Source organism: Ptiloglossa arizonensis, chromosome 14 (assembly GCF_051014685.1).
Source record: "Ptiloglossa arizonensis isolate GNS036 chromosome 14, iyPtiAriz1_principal, whole genome shotgun sequence".
In the NCBI taxonomy this organism is placed as follows: domain Eukaryota; kingdom Metazoa; phylum Arthropoda; class Insecta; order Hymenoptera; family Colletidae; genus Ptiloglossa; species Ptiloglossa arizonensis.
The window spans coordinates 837,273-856,100 of NC_135061.1; the positions used below are offsets into that span (position 1 = coordinate 837,273).

Consider the following 18,828-nt stretch of genomic DNA (forward strand, 5'->3'; position numbering starts at 1 on the left):
TCTTTCGTACATAGAGGTTTTCTTTTTCCGTTTTACTTTCTTTTCGAATATTAATTTGTTCGTGAATCTTTACTTTAACTCTGCGATAGATACATTCGTCTCGAAGAGGAACCGAAATTTTCAATTCGAAAGATTCGAATGCACGATTTAAACGCGTAGCTCGTGTTCGTTTAATTTGATCTCTATCGTTGGGACTTTAAACGAACATTTTCTTGCTATCATTGAATCGTAGAATTGTAATGTGTTTACGCGTATGAAAAGTTCGTATCGTTAGTCTCTTTCAAAATTTCGTCTTTTGCGAGGATCTTTTAAGGGAAGTTTCGTCTTTGAATCGTTTCCAGAGTCTTTTTCCATTTTCGTTCATCGCGAGACTAATTACTACACGGCTTTGGTTCGAACGATGGGCCAATCGAAATCCTATCCATTGTCCTATTATTAGTATTATCCTATGATTGGTGCTGTCCTATTGTTTACAATCGCTTTGTCTTCAAGTTGAACGGATTATAGCGAAAAACGGATTGCTCGAATGATTCGAAGCGAGCCGCAACACGCGGCACGGAAAGGAAGACGATTCTTTCCGGAAGAAAAAGTCGAAAATGGAACGATATTTTTTCACACGGCGATACGTTCGCGAGAAAATGTAGGAAAAATGAATACACACGCTTCGATTCGTCGATGATTCGTACGTATAACAAAACGATAAGTTACAAGTCTCCTGAACGTCGAAAAAAAACAAGAGGTCCGTAAGGATAATAAAACTCCGGCGAAAAAACTGAAATTCCAAATTTTCCACTCGTTTCTTCGTAAAAATCGTAATCGCGTTTCGGGACGAGGCGGAACTCCCGCGAGAAAACTGACTGGTATGTACGTTTGTTTAAGATACAAAGCGAACAGTTATTTAAAAAATTGCGTAGCTTTATATTCAGCTGGTCATTGCTCGCGAGCGTACGTTCGTTTGCGGCAAAGTTTAGACTCGTGTCCGGTTCTCGTGTTAATTACAAAATTTCATTTTCATCGTATTATCTACGAAAGTCTTCGCAAGAACCACAGGCAACTCTAATCCCCGTGTTCCCGCGTCTTTTTTGCGCGCTCGTCTCTTCGCCGGTTAGCCGCAAGAAAGAAAAAAAAAGAAAAAAAAAATGAAAGAAACCATAAAAACCATATTACACACAGCAGAGAATACTTTGCAGTATTCTCGTTACGCTACCGCCACACCGTCGCTAGATTTCCCGTAACGTTCCACGTGCGATTCGAGACTAGCCTCGGTGTTGCGTTCGCGTTGCTACGATCCGCGGCCAGCACCACGGTCTACCACCACCCATTTTGTTACGTCTAACAACCACTACCACGTTAAAATCACGCCACAATTAACGTTCGCAGGCAAGCAAGTTCGAGCGCGATAAGTATACGCCGATTGGCAACTACGTGTCGATTCGAGCAAAGAAAGAGCGGTAAGCGACAGACGTAGCGTAGAAAAGGCCGCAGCGGCGAACAGTGTTGCGGACAGTGAGAAAACTGTGAAGAAGAAAAAAAAGAAGAATAAAGAAGAAGTAACGTAGCGAGAGAAAGAGAGAGAGAGAGAGAGAGAGAAAGAGAGGTGCGTTGAAAAGAATCGTAAAAACGGCGCCTCACCTTCCAGGATCAGTATAGTGGGTTCTGGGGGTAACGATGTTGTCCCAGAACACCACGACATGTCTACGGTGCTCGACTCTGTCTCGTAATTCGAGGTCCGTTCCGTGGATCCGGTGTTCTCCTCGTCGCTCGAGGTAGGATCGTGCACGGTGCTCGAGGAGGTGGTGGTGTCGATCGTTTTCGTCGAATCTTCCGAGTCCACCGTGACGAACGACGTGGACGATGGTAGGTCGGATTCGTTGCGTTTCGTCCCGTAGCGATCGTCCGTCGCGCGACGCTCGGAGGATTCCTCTACCGTGAGACTCGAGTTGTCCGGCTCGAGATAGAAGTTGAGATTTTCGTCGTTGGCTGAAAAGTTGTCCCATTCGTCCGAGGAGGAGCCCATGCACGGACAGGAGCACTCGCATTCGCCCCCGGCCCAGATAGACGGCGGTGGCGAGGACGGTGGTTGAGGTGGCGGTGGTAGTCGGTTGTTGTCGTTGCTCTCGATGGGATTGGCGATGTTCGAGGTGTCGTGGGTGGACGATTTTCGCGCCTCGGGCTCGTGCAGCTGAGCTTGGTCCACGTTCGTCCCGGACGAGTGGGTTTCAGCGTCACCGTTCGTGGGTACGGAGACAGATAGAACGTAAAGGGGTTTCGAGGCCGAGGAGGCCGAGTCCCCGGAAGCTATCGTTATGTTCACGAGAACGCGATGAGACGAGGACGCCGACGAAGACGCTGAGGAGTACTCGGCCCGGTGAACCGGTACCTCGACGATTTTCACCTGTTGAATCAACGGTGACACCGAATCGTTCTCCGTGTTCGTTCTCGCTTGGTTCTTCCTCGATCCAGGTTCCTCGAAACGTGGCTCCGACTCGACCGATTCCTCGCGAAACTTCTTCTCGAACTCGCGCAGGAACTCCTCGTCGTTCTCTTCTCTGGTGATCACCTTCAGATCGCTGTTCTGATGTACCAGACGCGGTACGTCGTTCAACGACTCGTAACCGCGTTGGCTGCTATCGCTCGTGGTACCGGATTCGCTCTTCTGGCCAAGTTTCACGATCTCCACCTCCTCCTGGCCGTAATTATAAATCGGTACGGGGTAGTCCCGTTGGAGTTCCTCGGATTTCTCGGAGCTGTTCGCGCGACTGACCGTTGGATCCGATTCGTACGAGGAGTCCTCCTCGCGCGAGAGTTCTCTCGTTTCCTTCACGACGTCCGACGTATAATTATCCACGTTGTTCTTACGATACGGTTGTTCGTTCGTCGCGACGATCACGCTCTTCAACGTATCGTTCCGATCGTTCGTTCCTGGACGATTGTTTCTCTCGTTCGTTGGGCGCTCGGTGTCTTCCCGGTATTCCGAGGACACCGATTCGGAATCTCCGTCCGCGCGCGGCGGTACGGGGTTCTCGTTGAAATCGTACGCGGTCCATTTGTCGTTACTTACGTTCGAGTGTTCCGGAGGAGGATCGTCGATCGTATCCCCGTTACCAGAGGCCGTAGCGGTCGAGTCCGTGGTTGCTTCGGTGTCCTCTAGCGATTCTACGTTCCTATCTACGTGCTCGTTTCTACCGCTAGCGTAACCGTAATCGTTGGTGGAACCGGTGACGGTGATCGAGCCAACGATGCCCCCGTTACCGATCTTTTCCCCGTACTCGTTCGATTCGAGGCCGCTCGAAGACGATCGCCGCGGGTCAACGCGGCCCCCGGAGACGTTCGAAGTTTCAGCGGCGTTAGCATCGTCCGTGGTATCGACGCTAGGTTCGAACGAGACATCGGTGACGTCTTCGTCGCGATTCTCAAGGGTGATTGGACGATCGGTCGCGAGAACGGTATCGTTCTGGTTGTCGTCGCCCAGTAACGCGGTCCAAGTCGATTTCGTGGCGGCATGGTCGGCCACCGGGGTCTCCGAAGGTCGGTTGGCCGGTTCGTTAAGTGAAATGGAAGAGGAGAACGAAGATGCGAGCGAACGATCGCCAGGAGGGTCAGAGACTAGAGAGACAGAGGACGTAGAGGCGAGGTCGACAGCGAGAGTGGTACGAGTGGTACGATCGTGCGTATAGTTAGTAATCGAAGAGTCAGAGACATTCACGGCAAGCATAATCGTCCCCCGGGGAGCCGTCGATCCCGACGACTCGAGTACGTCTTCGAGCACCACGTCGGTACGGCCGGTGTTGTTCACTTTCGCCCGAGGATCATCCGCATGCTCCGTTTCATGCACAACCCTACCGAAACGATCACCGTTCGAGGTTAGGGACCGTGAGGCCTCGTCCTCGTCCACCTCGTGCGCTGACACGGTCGACGGAGGCACTTCGCGATACTCGGGGGATGCGACAGTTTGGTGCAACGCATGCTGGTTAAACGTGTCCCTACGATTACGGATGTACACGTGCTCTAACATGCGAACCGACAGGTTAATACTACCTCCTGGAGCCGCCTGTGGACGCGTCCTGCTGTTCGATTGCGACGACGTCGCGATCGCTGTCGAGGACGTCTTGTTCGCGTCGACCGACAACGCTTTCGTCTCCACGTTCTCGCCGATCGTGCACGCTTTCGCGCTCTGGTACGACCGGTTCACTATACTGGACACTGCGAACAGAGATATTAATCGTTAAGTAATTGTTCGATTACCACTGTTCCAATGAATGCAACAATGACACTAAGAGTGACACTATGCTGGACACTGCGAACAGAGATATTAATCGTTAAGTAATTATTCGATTACCACTGTTCCAATGAATGCAACAATGATACTAAGAGTGACACTATGCTGGACACTGCGAATAGAGATATTAATCGTTAAGTCATTGTTCGATTACTACTGTTCCAATGAATGCAACAATTATACTAAGAGTGACACTATGCTGGACACTGCGAACAGAGATATTAATCGTTAAGTAATTGTTCGATTACTACTGTTCCAATGAATGCAACAATGATACTCAGAGTGACACTATGCTGGACACTGCGAACAGAGATATTAATCGTTAAGTAATTGTTCGATTACCACTGTTCCAATGAATGCAACAATTATACTAAGAGTGACTCTATGCTGGACACTGCGAACAGAGATATTAATCGTTAAGTAATTGTTCGATTACTACTGTTCCAACGAATGCAACAATGTTCCTAAGAGTGCCAGATGTCGATAGCGAATGGTCGATGTCAATTTTAAGGACTGTCTCCGTATTGGCGCGGAAGTGATCAACGGTTTGGCTATTTTTCTTTTGGGTTTTTTCTGTTCAGTTCCAAGTCGAGAGTCACGAAGACCACACGACACCGACCATATAACCGTATACTTGTTCGTTCGAACTTTGTATTCTCATATGTACAAAAACTATACCAATGGATCCGCGAAATCCCTGCATACTGTAATAAACTACGTATTGTAGTCTGAACTTTACAACAACTACGATTACTACGATACTGATCGATCTTTGCGGGAACCGATATTTGCGGAGGAAACGATCGTTAGGTAACCGATCTGTTGGCAAGTTGGGCTACACGTGATTTTCGTATACGCAACGAAGACGTTTAGCGGTGACTGTTCACTTTTGACGTTCAAAGAATTGTTATTTACAATTTTTATCACACGGTGCGATTATTAGGTACCGTCGTTTTCGCGAAGGTCCTCTATCGTAGGAAACTGAACTTTCCATCGACGAAGAACGTATTGCCATCGATATTACCTTCGAAGCCGTACTATTGTACTTTCGCGATTCGAATTTTTTCGTATCGTGTAAAATATCGCGGACGAGTGTATCGACTTATTAAAATAGCGGAGAAACGTTTCCTTAACGTTTCGAAAAAGGAGATCGATACCGTGGAAAATGTCGTTCCACGAGCATCGAAATAAAAGATTGTACTTCTTCGCGTCCCGAAAGAAAATCTAAGGATACTTTGACGACAGAAACCATTTATTATCGCTGGCGAGACTCGCGAAAGAAAATCTGGCCGAAAGCCAGACCAGTGTTTTAGAAAATATCACCGATCATTTTTCAGAAGCGAAGCGAAATAAATTTGAATACGGTATACGTGCTCGAGACTTTCGAATTTCGCGAATTTTCCAAGTAAATTAAACCACGCGGCGTTGTGTAAACGATCGTTTCGTTTTTTTTTTTAACGAACGCCGGTAGACTCGCGCGAATTTACCAGATTGAATTAAATCCGTGGCAATTGTCAACTGTACCGCAGACACTTGTGTCTCGTTTAACGTGGACGTAGCCGCGATGAATGTTAATTGAAAAACGACTTACCTACGACATAGGCTAGCGCCGCTGTTATGCACAACGACACTATAAGCAATATCATCGCGATTAATTTCCAGCTGCACCAGTCGACCCCTTTCACGAAATGGCACCGAATGCTTTGTCTCCTCATTGGGATCATCGAGGGCGCGTGCCCGTACGGTAAAGGTACTCTGAAATTAAGCAAAATTCGTTTCGTTTAACTTCCTGGTGCGAGGATCGACCATTTGCGATTTAATAAAAAATTTTACGGAGAAATGATAATATTACATTTTTCACTTTTGGCATCTAATGTGTACCCTGTACTAAAATTTTCAAATAGGGCCATTTCTTGTACCGATGCTTATTAAATGAGATAAGTATACTCAAAACGATGAAAGGAAAATATATTTCCAAGAGGAAGCTTCTTCTAAAATTCAGGTACAAAATACAATATTTTATGTACTTTGCATCGTGTACTAAAATTTTAAAATAGGGCCATTTCTTGCACCGATGCTTATTAAATGAGATAAGTATACTCAAAACGATGAAAGGAAAATATATTTCTAAGGAGAATCTTCTTCCAAAATTCAGGTACAAAATACAATATTTTATGTACTTTGCATCGTGTACTGAAATTTTCAAATAGGGCCATTTCTTGTAGCGACCCTTGTTAATTAAGTACACTCGAAACGATGGAAGAAAAATATATTTCTACTATTTTTGAATCTCGATCGATACTAAAAAAATACTAACGGCGATAACTTTACGGATCAAAGTTTATATAACATTTCCCCACACTTTACAACCTGTACTAAAATTTCAAAGTGGGATCATATCTTGTAGCGACCCTTATTAAATAAGTACACTCGAAACAATCGAAGAAAAATACATCTCCACGGTTCCCGATCCTCGATCATCGACGATAAAAGTGTTCCAAATTTTTCGCGTACAAAAATTACCTCTCGTGTCCCTATTAGGTCCCTATATTAGGTCGCGTGTCCCTTTGTAAAGCATTCCTTTAAATCTTGGTTATTTATTTACCCGTACGCGTGCCGGAGGCGTTTACGATCGACAAGTTACCCGTTCCACGGATCAACGATCGAAAACGGGTGGGGGTTAGGTGTTCTGGTTTGCAATAGCGAAGTGGCGTTGGCGCGATTCCGCGCTCCTCGTAACGTTCATTTCAAAGAGGAACGGAACACGATGGCGTTTGATACGCGGCAAATATATTTGCCCCCGGTCCCGTGTATCCGCGCGAAAGCATCGGCCACGGAGTGTGTTTATGTCGAACATCGCGCGCTTCCAAGTAACTCAGAAATGTCTAACAAAAATATTTAAACGGGACGGCCGAGTTCCCGAGTGCGCCGTGCTCTTGTTTGCTTTCGTTGCATCGCGCGATAATGGAAAACGAAACCCAGACGCCACCCTCGTCTTCGCGGAGGTCTTCCTCTCTCATCCCCGAAAAATCACTGGAATTTATTCTTCTCCTGTGATCGGTCCGGCCCGTGGGGCTCCGGTTAGCCTAAATATTTAACGCAAGAATTAAAAACGAACCGACAAAATCGAACCAACGGACCACGGCTTCGAATCCATTTTTAATCCACGGTTCGTCGATCCTTGGTACCGTTGTACGATGTAAAATAAAAAAAAAAACAATTCAACGGTCGTTAAATCCGAATAAATCAATCGCGAAAGAATCTCGTGTAATTTGAACAAGATTTTCGAGCAAATATTGTTGGAAAGAATTTTTTATTTTACTGTCTGAATTTCTTTATAAAATATATTTAGAAATATCGACAAACCGTAGGAGAGACGTTCGTTATTAAAGTAACTTTTCTTCAACTTCCTTTCGAGGAACCAATTATTGACAATTCTCTCGATCGAACCAACGAACGAATTCATTCTATATAAATCCCGTTGTTCTTACAATTCGGTTGGTTCTCCACGATTGGCAACAATTTTCAATCGCGAGGTTCTCGTAGAGTCTACGGGAGCAGGTATCGCAGCCGAAATCGTAATCGTTGGCCAACGATCGAAACGTCGCAAGTTCGCGTAGTCGAGTTTGCGTTTCGTCGAGCTAACCGAAAGGAGGATCACCTCCTCGAGACGGCGATCCCCCACGGTGGTGAAGTTTACGACCGTTTAGCGAACTTGGAGTGCAACACTCGAGGGGCCTGTTGGGAGCTGCTCCACGGGCCCAAAGAACACCGATTTTCCACGGTGCACGGTGTCACGTGGACAAAAACCGTTTTTCGACGGATGACGCTTCATCTTCAAACATTGACTCATTGTGCGACACTCGTCTGAATAGATGATTCACGAGACCCGTCGAGCGCGACCCGTTTGTCCAAGAAGAAGGACCAGAGGCCGAATGTCCGTCGACACGGTTCGTTCGTTTCGATTCACCGGGCTCGTTTTCCAAAATTTCTACGAGTCGTTGCCTTTCTCTCGCGTTTCATCGTCGTCTTTTTTCCGATTTTTTTTTTTTCTTTTCTTTCCCTTTTTTCCCCCGTTTGTTCGGCCCGTTTCGAGGACCGACGGAATCGTCGCTCGTAACGATACGATACCGGGAAACGAAATAGGCTTACCTGTCCATGTTGTTCTGCAGCTCGACCTTTATTGGACTATTCCCCGTGGACTGATTCTTGTTGTTGTACTCATTCTTCGGTATCTCTGCGAAAAAGAGAGAACAGAACGATAGAGGAAATTTGTTACGTTGCAGATCGACGGAAATTTCTCGTGGGAAACGCTGCCCCAGTTTCCCGCCACGAGACTTTTATCCACTCTGCCCGTGAAATATCTTTATGTTTCCCCTCGCCTTCCGTAGCGCAAAATAATTCATCGACGCTGCACGTTAGACGCCCTGACACTCGCGGCGAGAATGCACAAGTTTGCAATCTAATTTTGAATCATGGTAACGCGCGCGCCCCCCCTGGCCATCGATGGTTCAGCGTTCCGCTCTAACACGTTCTAAGCAATATTGGCCGATCGACTTTGGTTTTCGTTGAGAAATCGGCCGACTTCGATTCGTTTGTTTTTAATAAATCGAAACCGTGATTGAAAGCGACATTCGTAAATTATCGACGAATCGGTGATGTTTTCTCGATGAAAACGAGTCCACGAACGACCTCTTTTGGATCAGTTTCAAATTCAATTTATAGGAATCGTTTTTGAAAATTTTCGAATTTCGAAAAATGAAAAGTAGTCCGAAGTTGGTCGTGTTTGGACTCATTTTCATCGGTAGAGCTTTACCAATTCGTTGTCAATGTTCTCGAGAAGTTACAGTGGCGAATATGAAAATTTCTCCACGCAAGACCTCTTTTGAAAATTTTCAAATTTCGAGAAATCAAGAATAGTCCGAAGTTGGTCGTGTTTGGACTCGTTTTCATCGGTAGAGCTTTATCGATTCGTTGACAATATTCTCGCGAAGTTACAGTGGCGAATATGAAAATTTCTCCACGCATGACCTCTTTTGAAAATTTTCAAATTTCGAGAAATCAAGAATAGTCCGAAGTTGGTCTTGTTTGGACTTGTTTTCATCGGTAGAGCTTTACCAATTCGTTGTCAATGTTCTCGAGAAGTTACAGTGGCGAATATGAAAATTTCTCCACGCAAGACCTCTTTTGAAAATTTTCAAATTTCGAAAAATCAAGAATAGTCCGAAGTTGGTCGTGTTTGGACTCGTTTTCATCGGTAGAGCTTCACCGATTCATTGTCAATGTTCTCGCGAAGCTGCAACGTCGAATATAAATATTTGTACCGTTGTATGTAACTCGATCCCACGTTTGCGTTTTGTTCCTCTCGGGTTGGAAGGTCGTTGGAATAAACGAAAACGGTGGGAATGGTTCCGTTTCGTTCGGTCAGAAACAAATTCTTTCGTACATCCGGGGACTACGGTGGGCACCCAACGTTGCTTCGAACGTTAATCAACGTCCGAACGGGCCGTATCTTTTAAAAAATACGTTCAACGTTGTCCCGCGGTAGCTCGATAAATTAAACCGCGCAACACCGTGCCACGGTTATCCATAAATCGTTCGAAAATCATTCGGTCGTCGGGTTGTTTAATTCGCGCGTAAAATCATGGCGATAACTCTGCGTTTTCGGTTCCGAGGAGTTCACGAACGCTTCTGACGTTTTAATTGCTGGCCAGCCCCGTACCGATTCGATGGATGTATTTATCACGGATTTCTAATTGCCAAGGTACGCGTAACCGGAACACGGGTTACAGAAACGGCGTCGTTGATGGTCCAATGGGCGGGATTCGAGGAGAAAATAAATGAAGCGGGAGTCGGTTCCGTTTTTATTCGTTCCTCGAGCGGGCAGCGTCGCAGGGCCGCGTTTTGCCATGCCAGACGCGACGCCCTTTCTTTTCAACGTATTCCCCAATATACACGAAGAACGAGGAAAAAGAGGAAGAAGCGAGACGGTGAACAGAGGCCCGTGTTGAATCGATAAGTACATGATTCATCGTGGTTTTCGGTTTGAATTTCAAGCGACCAGACCGCAAGGTGCACAAGGAGAACCGAACACCTTAGAAACACCGCAAGATCGTACGCTCCGTACCGCGTAATCGATGGCACCTTTTTGCAACGCGACTCGTAATCGATCCATCGTTTCTTACGACCAACGATCGAAAACATCGTCCCGCGTTCAATATCCCGGTGTAAATTTAATCATTTTCTCTCGTACGGATCGTTCCGCTTGGAAATCTCTCACGACGGAGGATATCGTCGAAATTGTCAGAAGAACAATACTACGAGCGCAAACGTAACGAGTACCCGCATCGAAATCTCGATAACTGTGATTAATTATTTTCGATACTCTCGAAATCGTGTACAATCGTGAAACTTTTTTAAAGAATTCCTGTCTTGCCAGAACCAGTTATTGTATCCAAAAAGTACAACAGATCTCTTCGAAATCTTTATAAAGTGTCTTCGATAGGAATACAATATCGTTTAAACGAAACTTCGCACACGTTCTTTGGAAACTTTACCCACGTTCTTCAAAAACTTCGCGCTACCGTCTTCGGCAAAATCAAACGAAGAACCCTAAAACAGCTCGGTTTCTCATCGAACGACTAAACCTCTCGAGCAACCCATTACCATCTCAGTAACGTTTCTTGAACATTCCGAGAGGGAATGTTTCCATCGTTTCTGGATCATCGAACATCGAAGAGTGTTCGTTTCGAGTCGACCGTAGAATCTTTCACCGTGTCGCCTCGTCTCCTCGTTATCCGTTCGTTTACCGATAGGAACGGGTAAAAGGCATCGCGGTTCGATACACCGGCAATCCTTTGTCTTTTCGTGCGTCGAAAATCCTGTTGTTCGTTACCCTTCCAGGTTACACGTACCCGAACGGCTACGAAATAGGAGCGTGGGAAGACCAAGGTCCTCGAAAGGAGACCCCATGTGGTTAATTGCAGGTGTTGGCTGTTTCCCTCGGGCCCGAAATCCGATGATTATGGCATTTAGGCAGATATACGTGATTACGGGTGATTCGGGGGTCCCCGTTCGAGGGTTTTCTTTTTGCTTCCTTTCTTCGTCGGGTTATTGGGCGCACGAGACGACGCCTAATGCGCGGAACCGAACAAGAAAGGTGGGATATTGCGTGTCGGAATTGGTTTTAACGGCTCGGCTCGGACCGATGATTTACTCGCACGTGGTTCACCATGCTCGAAGAAGCAACCCGACGCGAGGAGCCCAACAGCGAACAGCTCGCGTTTAATTACCGAACCTTTTACGATCTTGGAAACTACCTGACCACTTAGCAGGATTTATCGTCGATACAACCACCGAGACTTTAATCCTTTCCGGCTGGAACGACCAGCTGTACGTTTCCGATTCACCGATTCTTCGATTTCAATATGGCTCACCGCGAAACTGTCGGCTCGCGGGTCGTATCTGGTTCACTGTACCGTCCTCGTCGCTCGAGCTGCAGTCTTGTTTTAGATCGTATCGGGTTCTTCGGACAGTAATCGCTTTTGTCCAAGTGAAACGACTTTAAAAACGTTTAGAAACGTTTCGAACGTATTGGAAAAGAATCTGTGAAATTTGAAGTAAATCGATGCGTAGTTCGGGAGATTTCGTGTCGTCCAGGTTGAAAAATATAGTCTCGAGGAAAGTATCTTTACTATATAACATTCTATTGGGTTGTTCGGAAAGTGATTTCGTTTTCCAAAATGGAGAATATATAATTCAATAAAATGTTTATGTGCTCGAAAAATATCGTGTTTCATTTTCACTAAAAAAAACGAAATGACTTTCCGAACAATCTAATAATTTAAGTCTCGACAAAGTACTTCGAGTAGGTAACAGTTTGGGAATGTTTGATCGAAGACTATCGGAAGTCAATTTTTTGTTATCAAAGAAGGAGGTGTGCGAAAGAAGTAACTTTCTACAGTTGATGTACGTAGTTGTACATTTTCTAATATTAGGAACAATTAAGAGTAATGTTTCTATTATTAAAAGTGGACTTATTTTTTATCCAAACTTCTGAACCAAACATACTTACACTACCCCAAATCCATACAAATAGAAGTAAAAACGCAAATGCTATTGAATCAAAGACCGTTTCAGAACCTAACCTCCAATTTGTACATCGTGAATATTTATACTAATAAATCGTTCGACTCGAGCGTACTACTACGAATTAAACTTTCGCTCGAAGTTGTCAGCCGGGTGATTCGAAAAGCAACTACGCGCATGCGTACTCGGCACCGCGTTTCTTTCGTACCTGTAACGTGGTTCGAGTCGCTCGAGGAACGCGTTAACTGTATCCATCGATACAAAATCAATCTTTGCGATTACGAGCGATTCAACTTTCCGATAGCGTCGAAGTGATCAACCTTTCGTCGTTGTGCTCGATATTTTCGAGCGATTAGGTTCACTTTCGTATTATTCCGACGATTACGAACCAACGTTACCCACCGATCGTCTTTACCGGTGCGACGCGAAGGCAAACGCGCACAAGTCACGCGCTGTGTTTATCACTCGGTTCGAAAACGCGCGCCAACTACGGCAGGAGAGATAACTCGTAGAAAACACCGTGGAATTTCGCAGATACTTCCGTGACCGGACAAAGAATGCCGGAGAAGAATACGGAGAATGTAGACGTTCACCGATAGACGCCAGGGAGTAACAAAGCGGAGCGAAGATTGTCGCAGCGTCGATGGCCAAACGTCGAGAAGAATGAAAAGAGGAGAAGAAACGCGGTGAGGATCGACCGTAGGAGGAGCCGGGCATTCTGCGGGAGGTCATGAGCGTCGGACAGTGTCATAACCGAAGGGTCAATAAGTCGAAGGATCGTAAATCACTGTTCGAAAGCCGTCCCACGCTTTCGAGAGGGATGGCGGGCTTTCAAGTGGCACGAGGTACCGCGTAAAAGAATGTTAAGTACACAGATGGCGGGGAAAAGTCGCTTCTGGCGCCTGACCGTGGAAAATTTCGAGTCACGGTTACGAGAAAGGGGACAAGAGAAGAGCTTGTCCACGGTCTGTCTCGGTGTGTTTGCGAATGGATCGGTCGGTTCCTCCGCGAACACTCGAAATGTAGAAAAGGTTGGGTTTCGTTCGTTGTTTTCGCCCCAACCGATATACACCCACGGTGCCGAAGCGTCTCGGAGATGTTGTACCCAAGCTTGCTCCCTCCATGGAGAGCGGTTCAATGGTACCTACACCACCGGTGAAGAGAATTTTACGGTTGATCGTTACCGGTAAACTCGAGCCAGCTCGAAAGATTCTAGCTCGGGACGAGTCCTTCGTTTCCGAACTGCGCGTTCAGTTTCCCGTGGAAGTCCTTGGGGTAGTGTAGATTACTTTCTAGCGAGCAAACCAGAAAAATCTGAGTAATAACCGTCGTTCCACGAGTCGGTTGCTTCTGGTCCGCTCTTCGGAGACTCTTTGAAGCGTTCCGTCGATAGTCGGAGAAACGATCTTGATCAGACAGAACCTACTTGTTCCTCGTAGATAAACTAAGAGGCTTTGCTACCAGATATTTCGACGAATGATCCAGCGACGTTTCGTGAACGGTAGAGAATTTTTCAGAGCCACTTCGGGGTACCGGGTGGCCCGATAAGATAGCAGCCAGAAGGACGCGGTCTTTGAAAATTATCGCACCCCTGTCCAACCATTGGTTACCACTGATTACAGGCCCTATCCACTACCCTCGTCAGAGACGTCAGTCGTCTCCCCACGGTTGAGCCGTCTTATTGCAGTCCTCGACGGGACACTGCCCGTGTCTTATCACCGGACACACCTCCACCGATGCAACAACGACTTTCCTTCCGAGAACTATTTATCCTTTCAATTTCGCTCGTCAAACGTCAACCGTTCCGTGAACGATCGCGTCTCGTCCGTTAGCTGTTCGTTAATCGATTCACCGATAAACGGACACGGACTTTCGAGCGATATTTCTAGGATTTTCGAAACGGTGGCTTCGAGGAAAACAATTCTCAGGACACTGTCCGACCGAAGACAATCCAGAAACAAATATCCAGAGTGTGTGCAAGTAGATCTTGCTCGAAATCGTGATCGCGGACCAGAGATCCATCGTTCGTTTGATCTCTTGGTTCGACCAGCACGGGGAACCCCCTTAACCCTTTCCGGTCGTATTAAATTCGAAAATGGGTGTCGTATCGGTCGGAATTAATTTCCATTGAAAAATCAGCGACAGATAACAGGTAAGATCACGAAGGATAAACAAGATTTATCTATTCTTTCGTGAACTTTGTAAGATTACGAAGGATAAACAAGATTCATCGATTCTTTCCCCAACTTTAAATACACGTTCGTGCAAGAATGTGTTTTAACGTAACGTTTTTACGTAAAAATTATATTTTACAATTCCCCATCGTGTGGTATCTTTCCAAACAGTCTCCAACGTGCAGTCCTGGTTTTCGACTACGCGTATCGCAAAAATAATTAGTTTAGCGTCCGCCGCCCTTAATCTTCCCGTTCGAACGTACAGAACGATCTTTACTTTTTCTACGTCTTCACAGTGCCGCGATATATACAGTTTTCCATTAAGGAAAATCGTTGAGCTTTTCCTCTTTGCTAAATTTCGTTATCTCGGATAGGAGCACCGTATCGATTCGTGAACAGATTCTTCGGGCATTCGGGTTCGTTCAGAGAAAATGTAAACTAATGTATAATCGAACAAAGTGTAAGATTAGTACGGTTCCTTGCCATGGTGGCCGAGAGCAGACACACGACCGCAAAGGGTTTGAACTGCACCGCGTTAGACTCGAGCCAGAGACTTTTTCGCGATTCGAATCTCGAAAGCTCGAACGATGATCGAGCAACGACTAATAGAACGAACCGTTGGTCTCGGGGTGAATCCTTTCCCACGTGTTCGCGACCCCGTTTTCTCTTCCTAGCCGTAAATCAGATCGGGTGAACTCGAAGACTCACTTGGTATACTGTAGAAGCCACCGGATGGGGTGCGTACGAGGCAGGACGGCTGGAGGTCGGGATCACGCTCGTGATCGCTGACTGCGTGACTTCCTGGCAATCTTCCGTTGACGCGACTCATTGTAGGGTTACGGGGTGGCACATCGGGTGGGCCCCGCGGCGCCGAATTGTCCAACAAACACCCTGCAACAACCATGGAAAGGATACGTGTGATTTACCTACGACAGATCAACGGGGATACGTGTGTTTTCTTTTCCTACTTTGATCGCGAGCTATCTTCACTACGAGCTGGGTCGATTCTAACGTTCAACGATGGAAGAGTGATCGGCGCGCTAAGTGTGTATTTTCCAGGTTTCGTTTTTGTTTCACTTCTTTTTTGCCAGGAAGTCTTGGGAGCTACACAGGACCGACTCGCGGGGAGGACTTGTCGCGTTTGGATCGTTGACAACCGTCTTGTTTACTTCGTTGTAATTTACCAAATGAAGCCAAGAAGCACTCGAGTTCAACGGAGGTCGTACCACGCATGGTGATTCGCGGTAGGGCTATAAACTTTTTTAGCAGCGCAGAAGTCGCGGTTAGGTCAATAACAGTCCCTCGATTTTTCACAGTCTACATTTCACCTTCCAGACTGCGTACAATTCGGACGCAACAAATACTTTGTATCATTGTTGTTGGACGTTCTAGGAATTGGCAGAGTTATTTGAAAAATTGAAGCATCGTGATTGTACTTGTTTTTCCATGTGTGTTAACGAACAACAATCAGTATCGAAAGATTCTGCAGTCGCATAGTTGCGAATAATGTTTAGTTACCGGGTGGAAAAATGTTCATAGACGCCTAACTTTGCTTAGGAATTAATTATAGTCGATTTGAGTTTCTAGGATCGTTCTCTACGAACTTGGACCGTATTCGTTGTACGCTTGGACTTGTCTTCTCGTTAACTTTTGGAGCAATTTATAGATACGTTAACGCGTTTCGTGTTTCACCCAAGTTGTCGAAAGATACTTTCGTAGACTGTTGTCGATCATGACCCACGATGAGGCTCGACAACTGCACCGATAGTATCGAGCCAACGTCAAACTCCACGATTCGTCGTCATAGTTCAACAGTTGTTAAAGTACAGATTTATTCAGGATCTTTTTCCAATCGATTATTTTCGTTCTAATCTCTGTATCCAGATTCCAGTATCCGTACGTACAGAAAAGCCTTTCGAACTCTTCGTGCACCTCTTGCACCGTGCAACTCTTCGAACTCGAAGCTGTCTCGGAGCTAACGATCCTAGTTAGGTGATATTTTCTAAACTATACTCGAGACGTTACGATCTATAATTCTTAGAACAGTAGCCAATGCTTCACGGTACGTTCTAAATGACGAAATCCGAAAGGATCGCAAGATTGAAACAATTTCTGACGAAATTATCAGTCGCTGCGACAATTATAAAAAAAAAATAGAGTTGTCGCAACGACTTGGCAGAAAACCGTACGAAACGTGCAAAGGATCAGTTCTAATTGCATCAAGTCTCAACAGATATAATCCACGTGGATAATTTCTATTAACCAAATTCGATATCACAATTTACCGAATGTCCTTGCTGGAAAAATTGTAAAGACTCTTGGAGTTGTTAAAGAGGAAAAAAAAATGTTTCAAGATAAACATCTCTTCCTTTCTTCGCTTCTGACACCCAGTTTAGGCTGTTACCGTGTTATGGGGCTCGCGATTATTAGAAAATGCGGCGAGCGGAGTCCTTCCGCCGTTGAAATAACATTGCGGTCCAGATTACCTAACCTGGACTAGATCCTCACCGAGATCCAACGACGAACAATGCCTACGCGTAATCCTGGGCAGGTGGCCAGGCGATTTTCACCGAGGCAAAAGGGTTGAGCCGATCTCGCGATTAGGCACGTTTCACACGGCCAGGCTTTCGCCGGTATAGGAATTACCACGAGGGGGAGTGACCCAGAATCGCGGGACACGTTCTTCTGTGCGCGGCGATGCGAAATGAAAATTTTCGAAGGCACCGGGCGAGCTTTGTCGCGTTACCCTCTGAAGTATAACAATGTCATTGATTCTTCCCTCTCTTTTTTCGAAAAAAGCGCTACCTTTGATGCATTAGCTTCCTCGTGCGGTGCATCGGGGACGAGTCTTTGTTAATTCCTCGAACGCAGCCCATCGTTTTACACGGAGGCTCGCAATCCCAAGTTCGTGTTCCCTCGCTCGTTGTTGTTCGTTGTTTGCACCATAATGGAGCTTTTTTTTTACATCGAACGTACCACCGGTTACGCGATGTAATTGTCGCGGAGACAAGAGATCTCTAAATATAGAAACAGTCGATTTTCTCCGTTTCTGTTCCAACGAATGAAGTTCGATGTCGGAAGATTGTTATTTATCGATGAAAATATGTAACGATACGTGGACTGAGTCTGGTAACTGAACGAGGCTGTATCTTTGTTACCACTGAAGATAGAAAAGAATTCATGCGAACTAAACTATCGGATGTTTAATTTTGATAGCGATTACACCAATATACGAAATACGATCAAGTTTGGGCACGTTGTCCGCACGTAAGAGAATAGCTGAGCATTGTTTCATTTTCGATTTGATTGATAATTGAATTAAAATTGGTGTTTCCTCGAGGTCGATCGATTCGCGTAACGATATCTTCCACGTGGTCTCGAACGAATCGATCTCGTGGAACGTCATCGAGTTTCACGAGATTCGAGAGATTCGAAGTTATCGATCGATGGTCCCTGTACGAGTTCAGGTTCGCGAAGGCTCGTGGAAGGTCTTTTATCTTTGTTCTCAGATTTCCTCGAGGTCGATCGATTCGCGTAACGATTTCTTCCACGTGGTCTCGAGCGAATCGATCTCGTGAAACGTCATCGAGATTCGAGAGATTCAAAGTTATCGATCGATGGTCTCCGTACGAGAGTTCAGGTTCACGAGGGTTCGTGGAGCGTCTTCTATCTTTGTTTTCGGTATTTCCACGAAGAGTCGATACGGAAAGTGGAGCAGTTGGCGGCATCCTTAAGTCGATTATAAGCCCGCTCGGTGCTCGGATTCGGAGCACCTCGGGCTCTCATTGTATCGAGCAATCTAAAAAGCCTAACAGAGCGAGGTCCGGGATAGGGTGACCGGCGTGAAACTCGAGACTCGCTCCTTCTTCTCTGCCGACTATTAGCCAATGAACTGGATCCATTCGAGATCCTTTTTTTCCTCGAGCCTATAAAGAACCTCCTACCGATATCCGATGTGGAACGCAACACAGGAAGTAAGAGCGTCGAGAAACCGGGAAACGAGGCAAGGAAAGACAAGCTGAGAGAACGGGTGCGGAGACGGAGGGACCGAGGGACAGGCCGAGGGACAGGGTGGAGAATAGCAGCGTAGCAGAGGAGGAAAAAAGATTTACTCCCTTCGACGACAAAGACTTTCCCAATCTTCGTCTAATCGCGTGCCTAACCCATGCTCTCCTCCCTCTTTCTCCCCCCCCCCCTCTCTTCCTTCTGGTGGCGAAGTTCGATTCGTGCTCCGTTTGCTCGACCTCCCTCCCCTGCCGCGATGCTTCAACCAGGAGCACTCGACCC

The 18,828-nt window shown here is 46.2% G+C and overlaps 1 protein-coding gene across 8 annotated transcripts in view; it reads right to left on the reverse strand.

Annotated features, from left to right (window-relative positions):
* The window catches only part of Ten-m (teneurin transmembrane protein Ten-m), a 398,512-nt gene that overhangs the window by 14,578 nt on the left and 365,106 nt on the right, over window positions 1–18,828 (reverse strand). For all 8 annotated transcript variants that reach the window (XR_012994026.1, XM_076326151.1, XM_076326155.1 and 5 more), the window contains 4 exons: window positions 15,250–15,432; window positions 8,432–8,516; window positions 5,871–6,034; window positions 1,633–4,203 (listed from right to left, as the gene is read on the reverse strand). Coding sequence is in view for 7 of the 8 variants with exons in the window: in XM_076326151.1 (XP_076182266.1) it covers window positions 1,633–4,203; window positions 5,871–6,034; window positions 8,432–8,516; window positions 15,250–15,432 (3,003 nt within the window). In the remaining variant the exon portion in view is untranslated. The remainder of the gene's footprint in view (window positions 1–1,632; window positions 4,204–5,870; window positions 6,035–8,431; window positions 8,517–15,249; window positions 15,433–18,828) is intronic.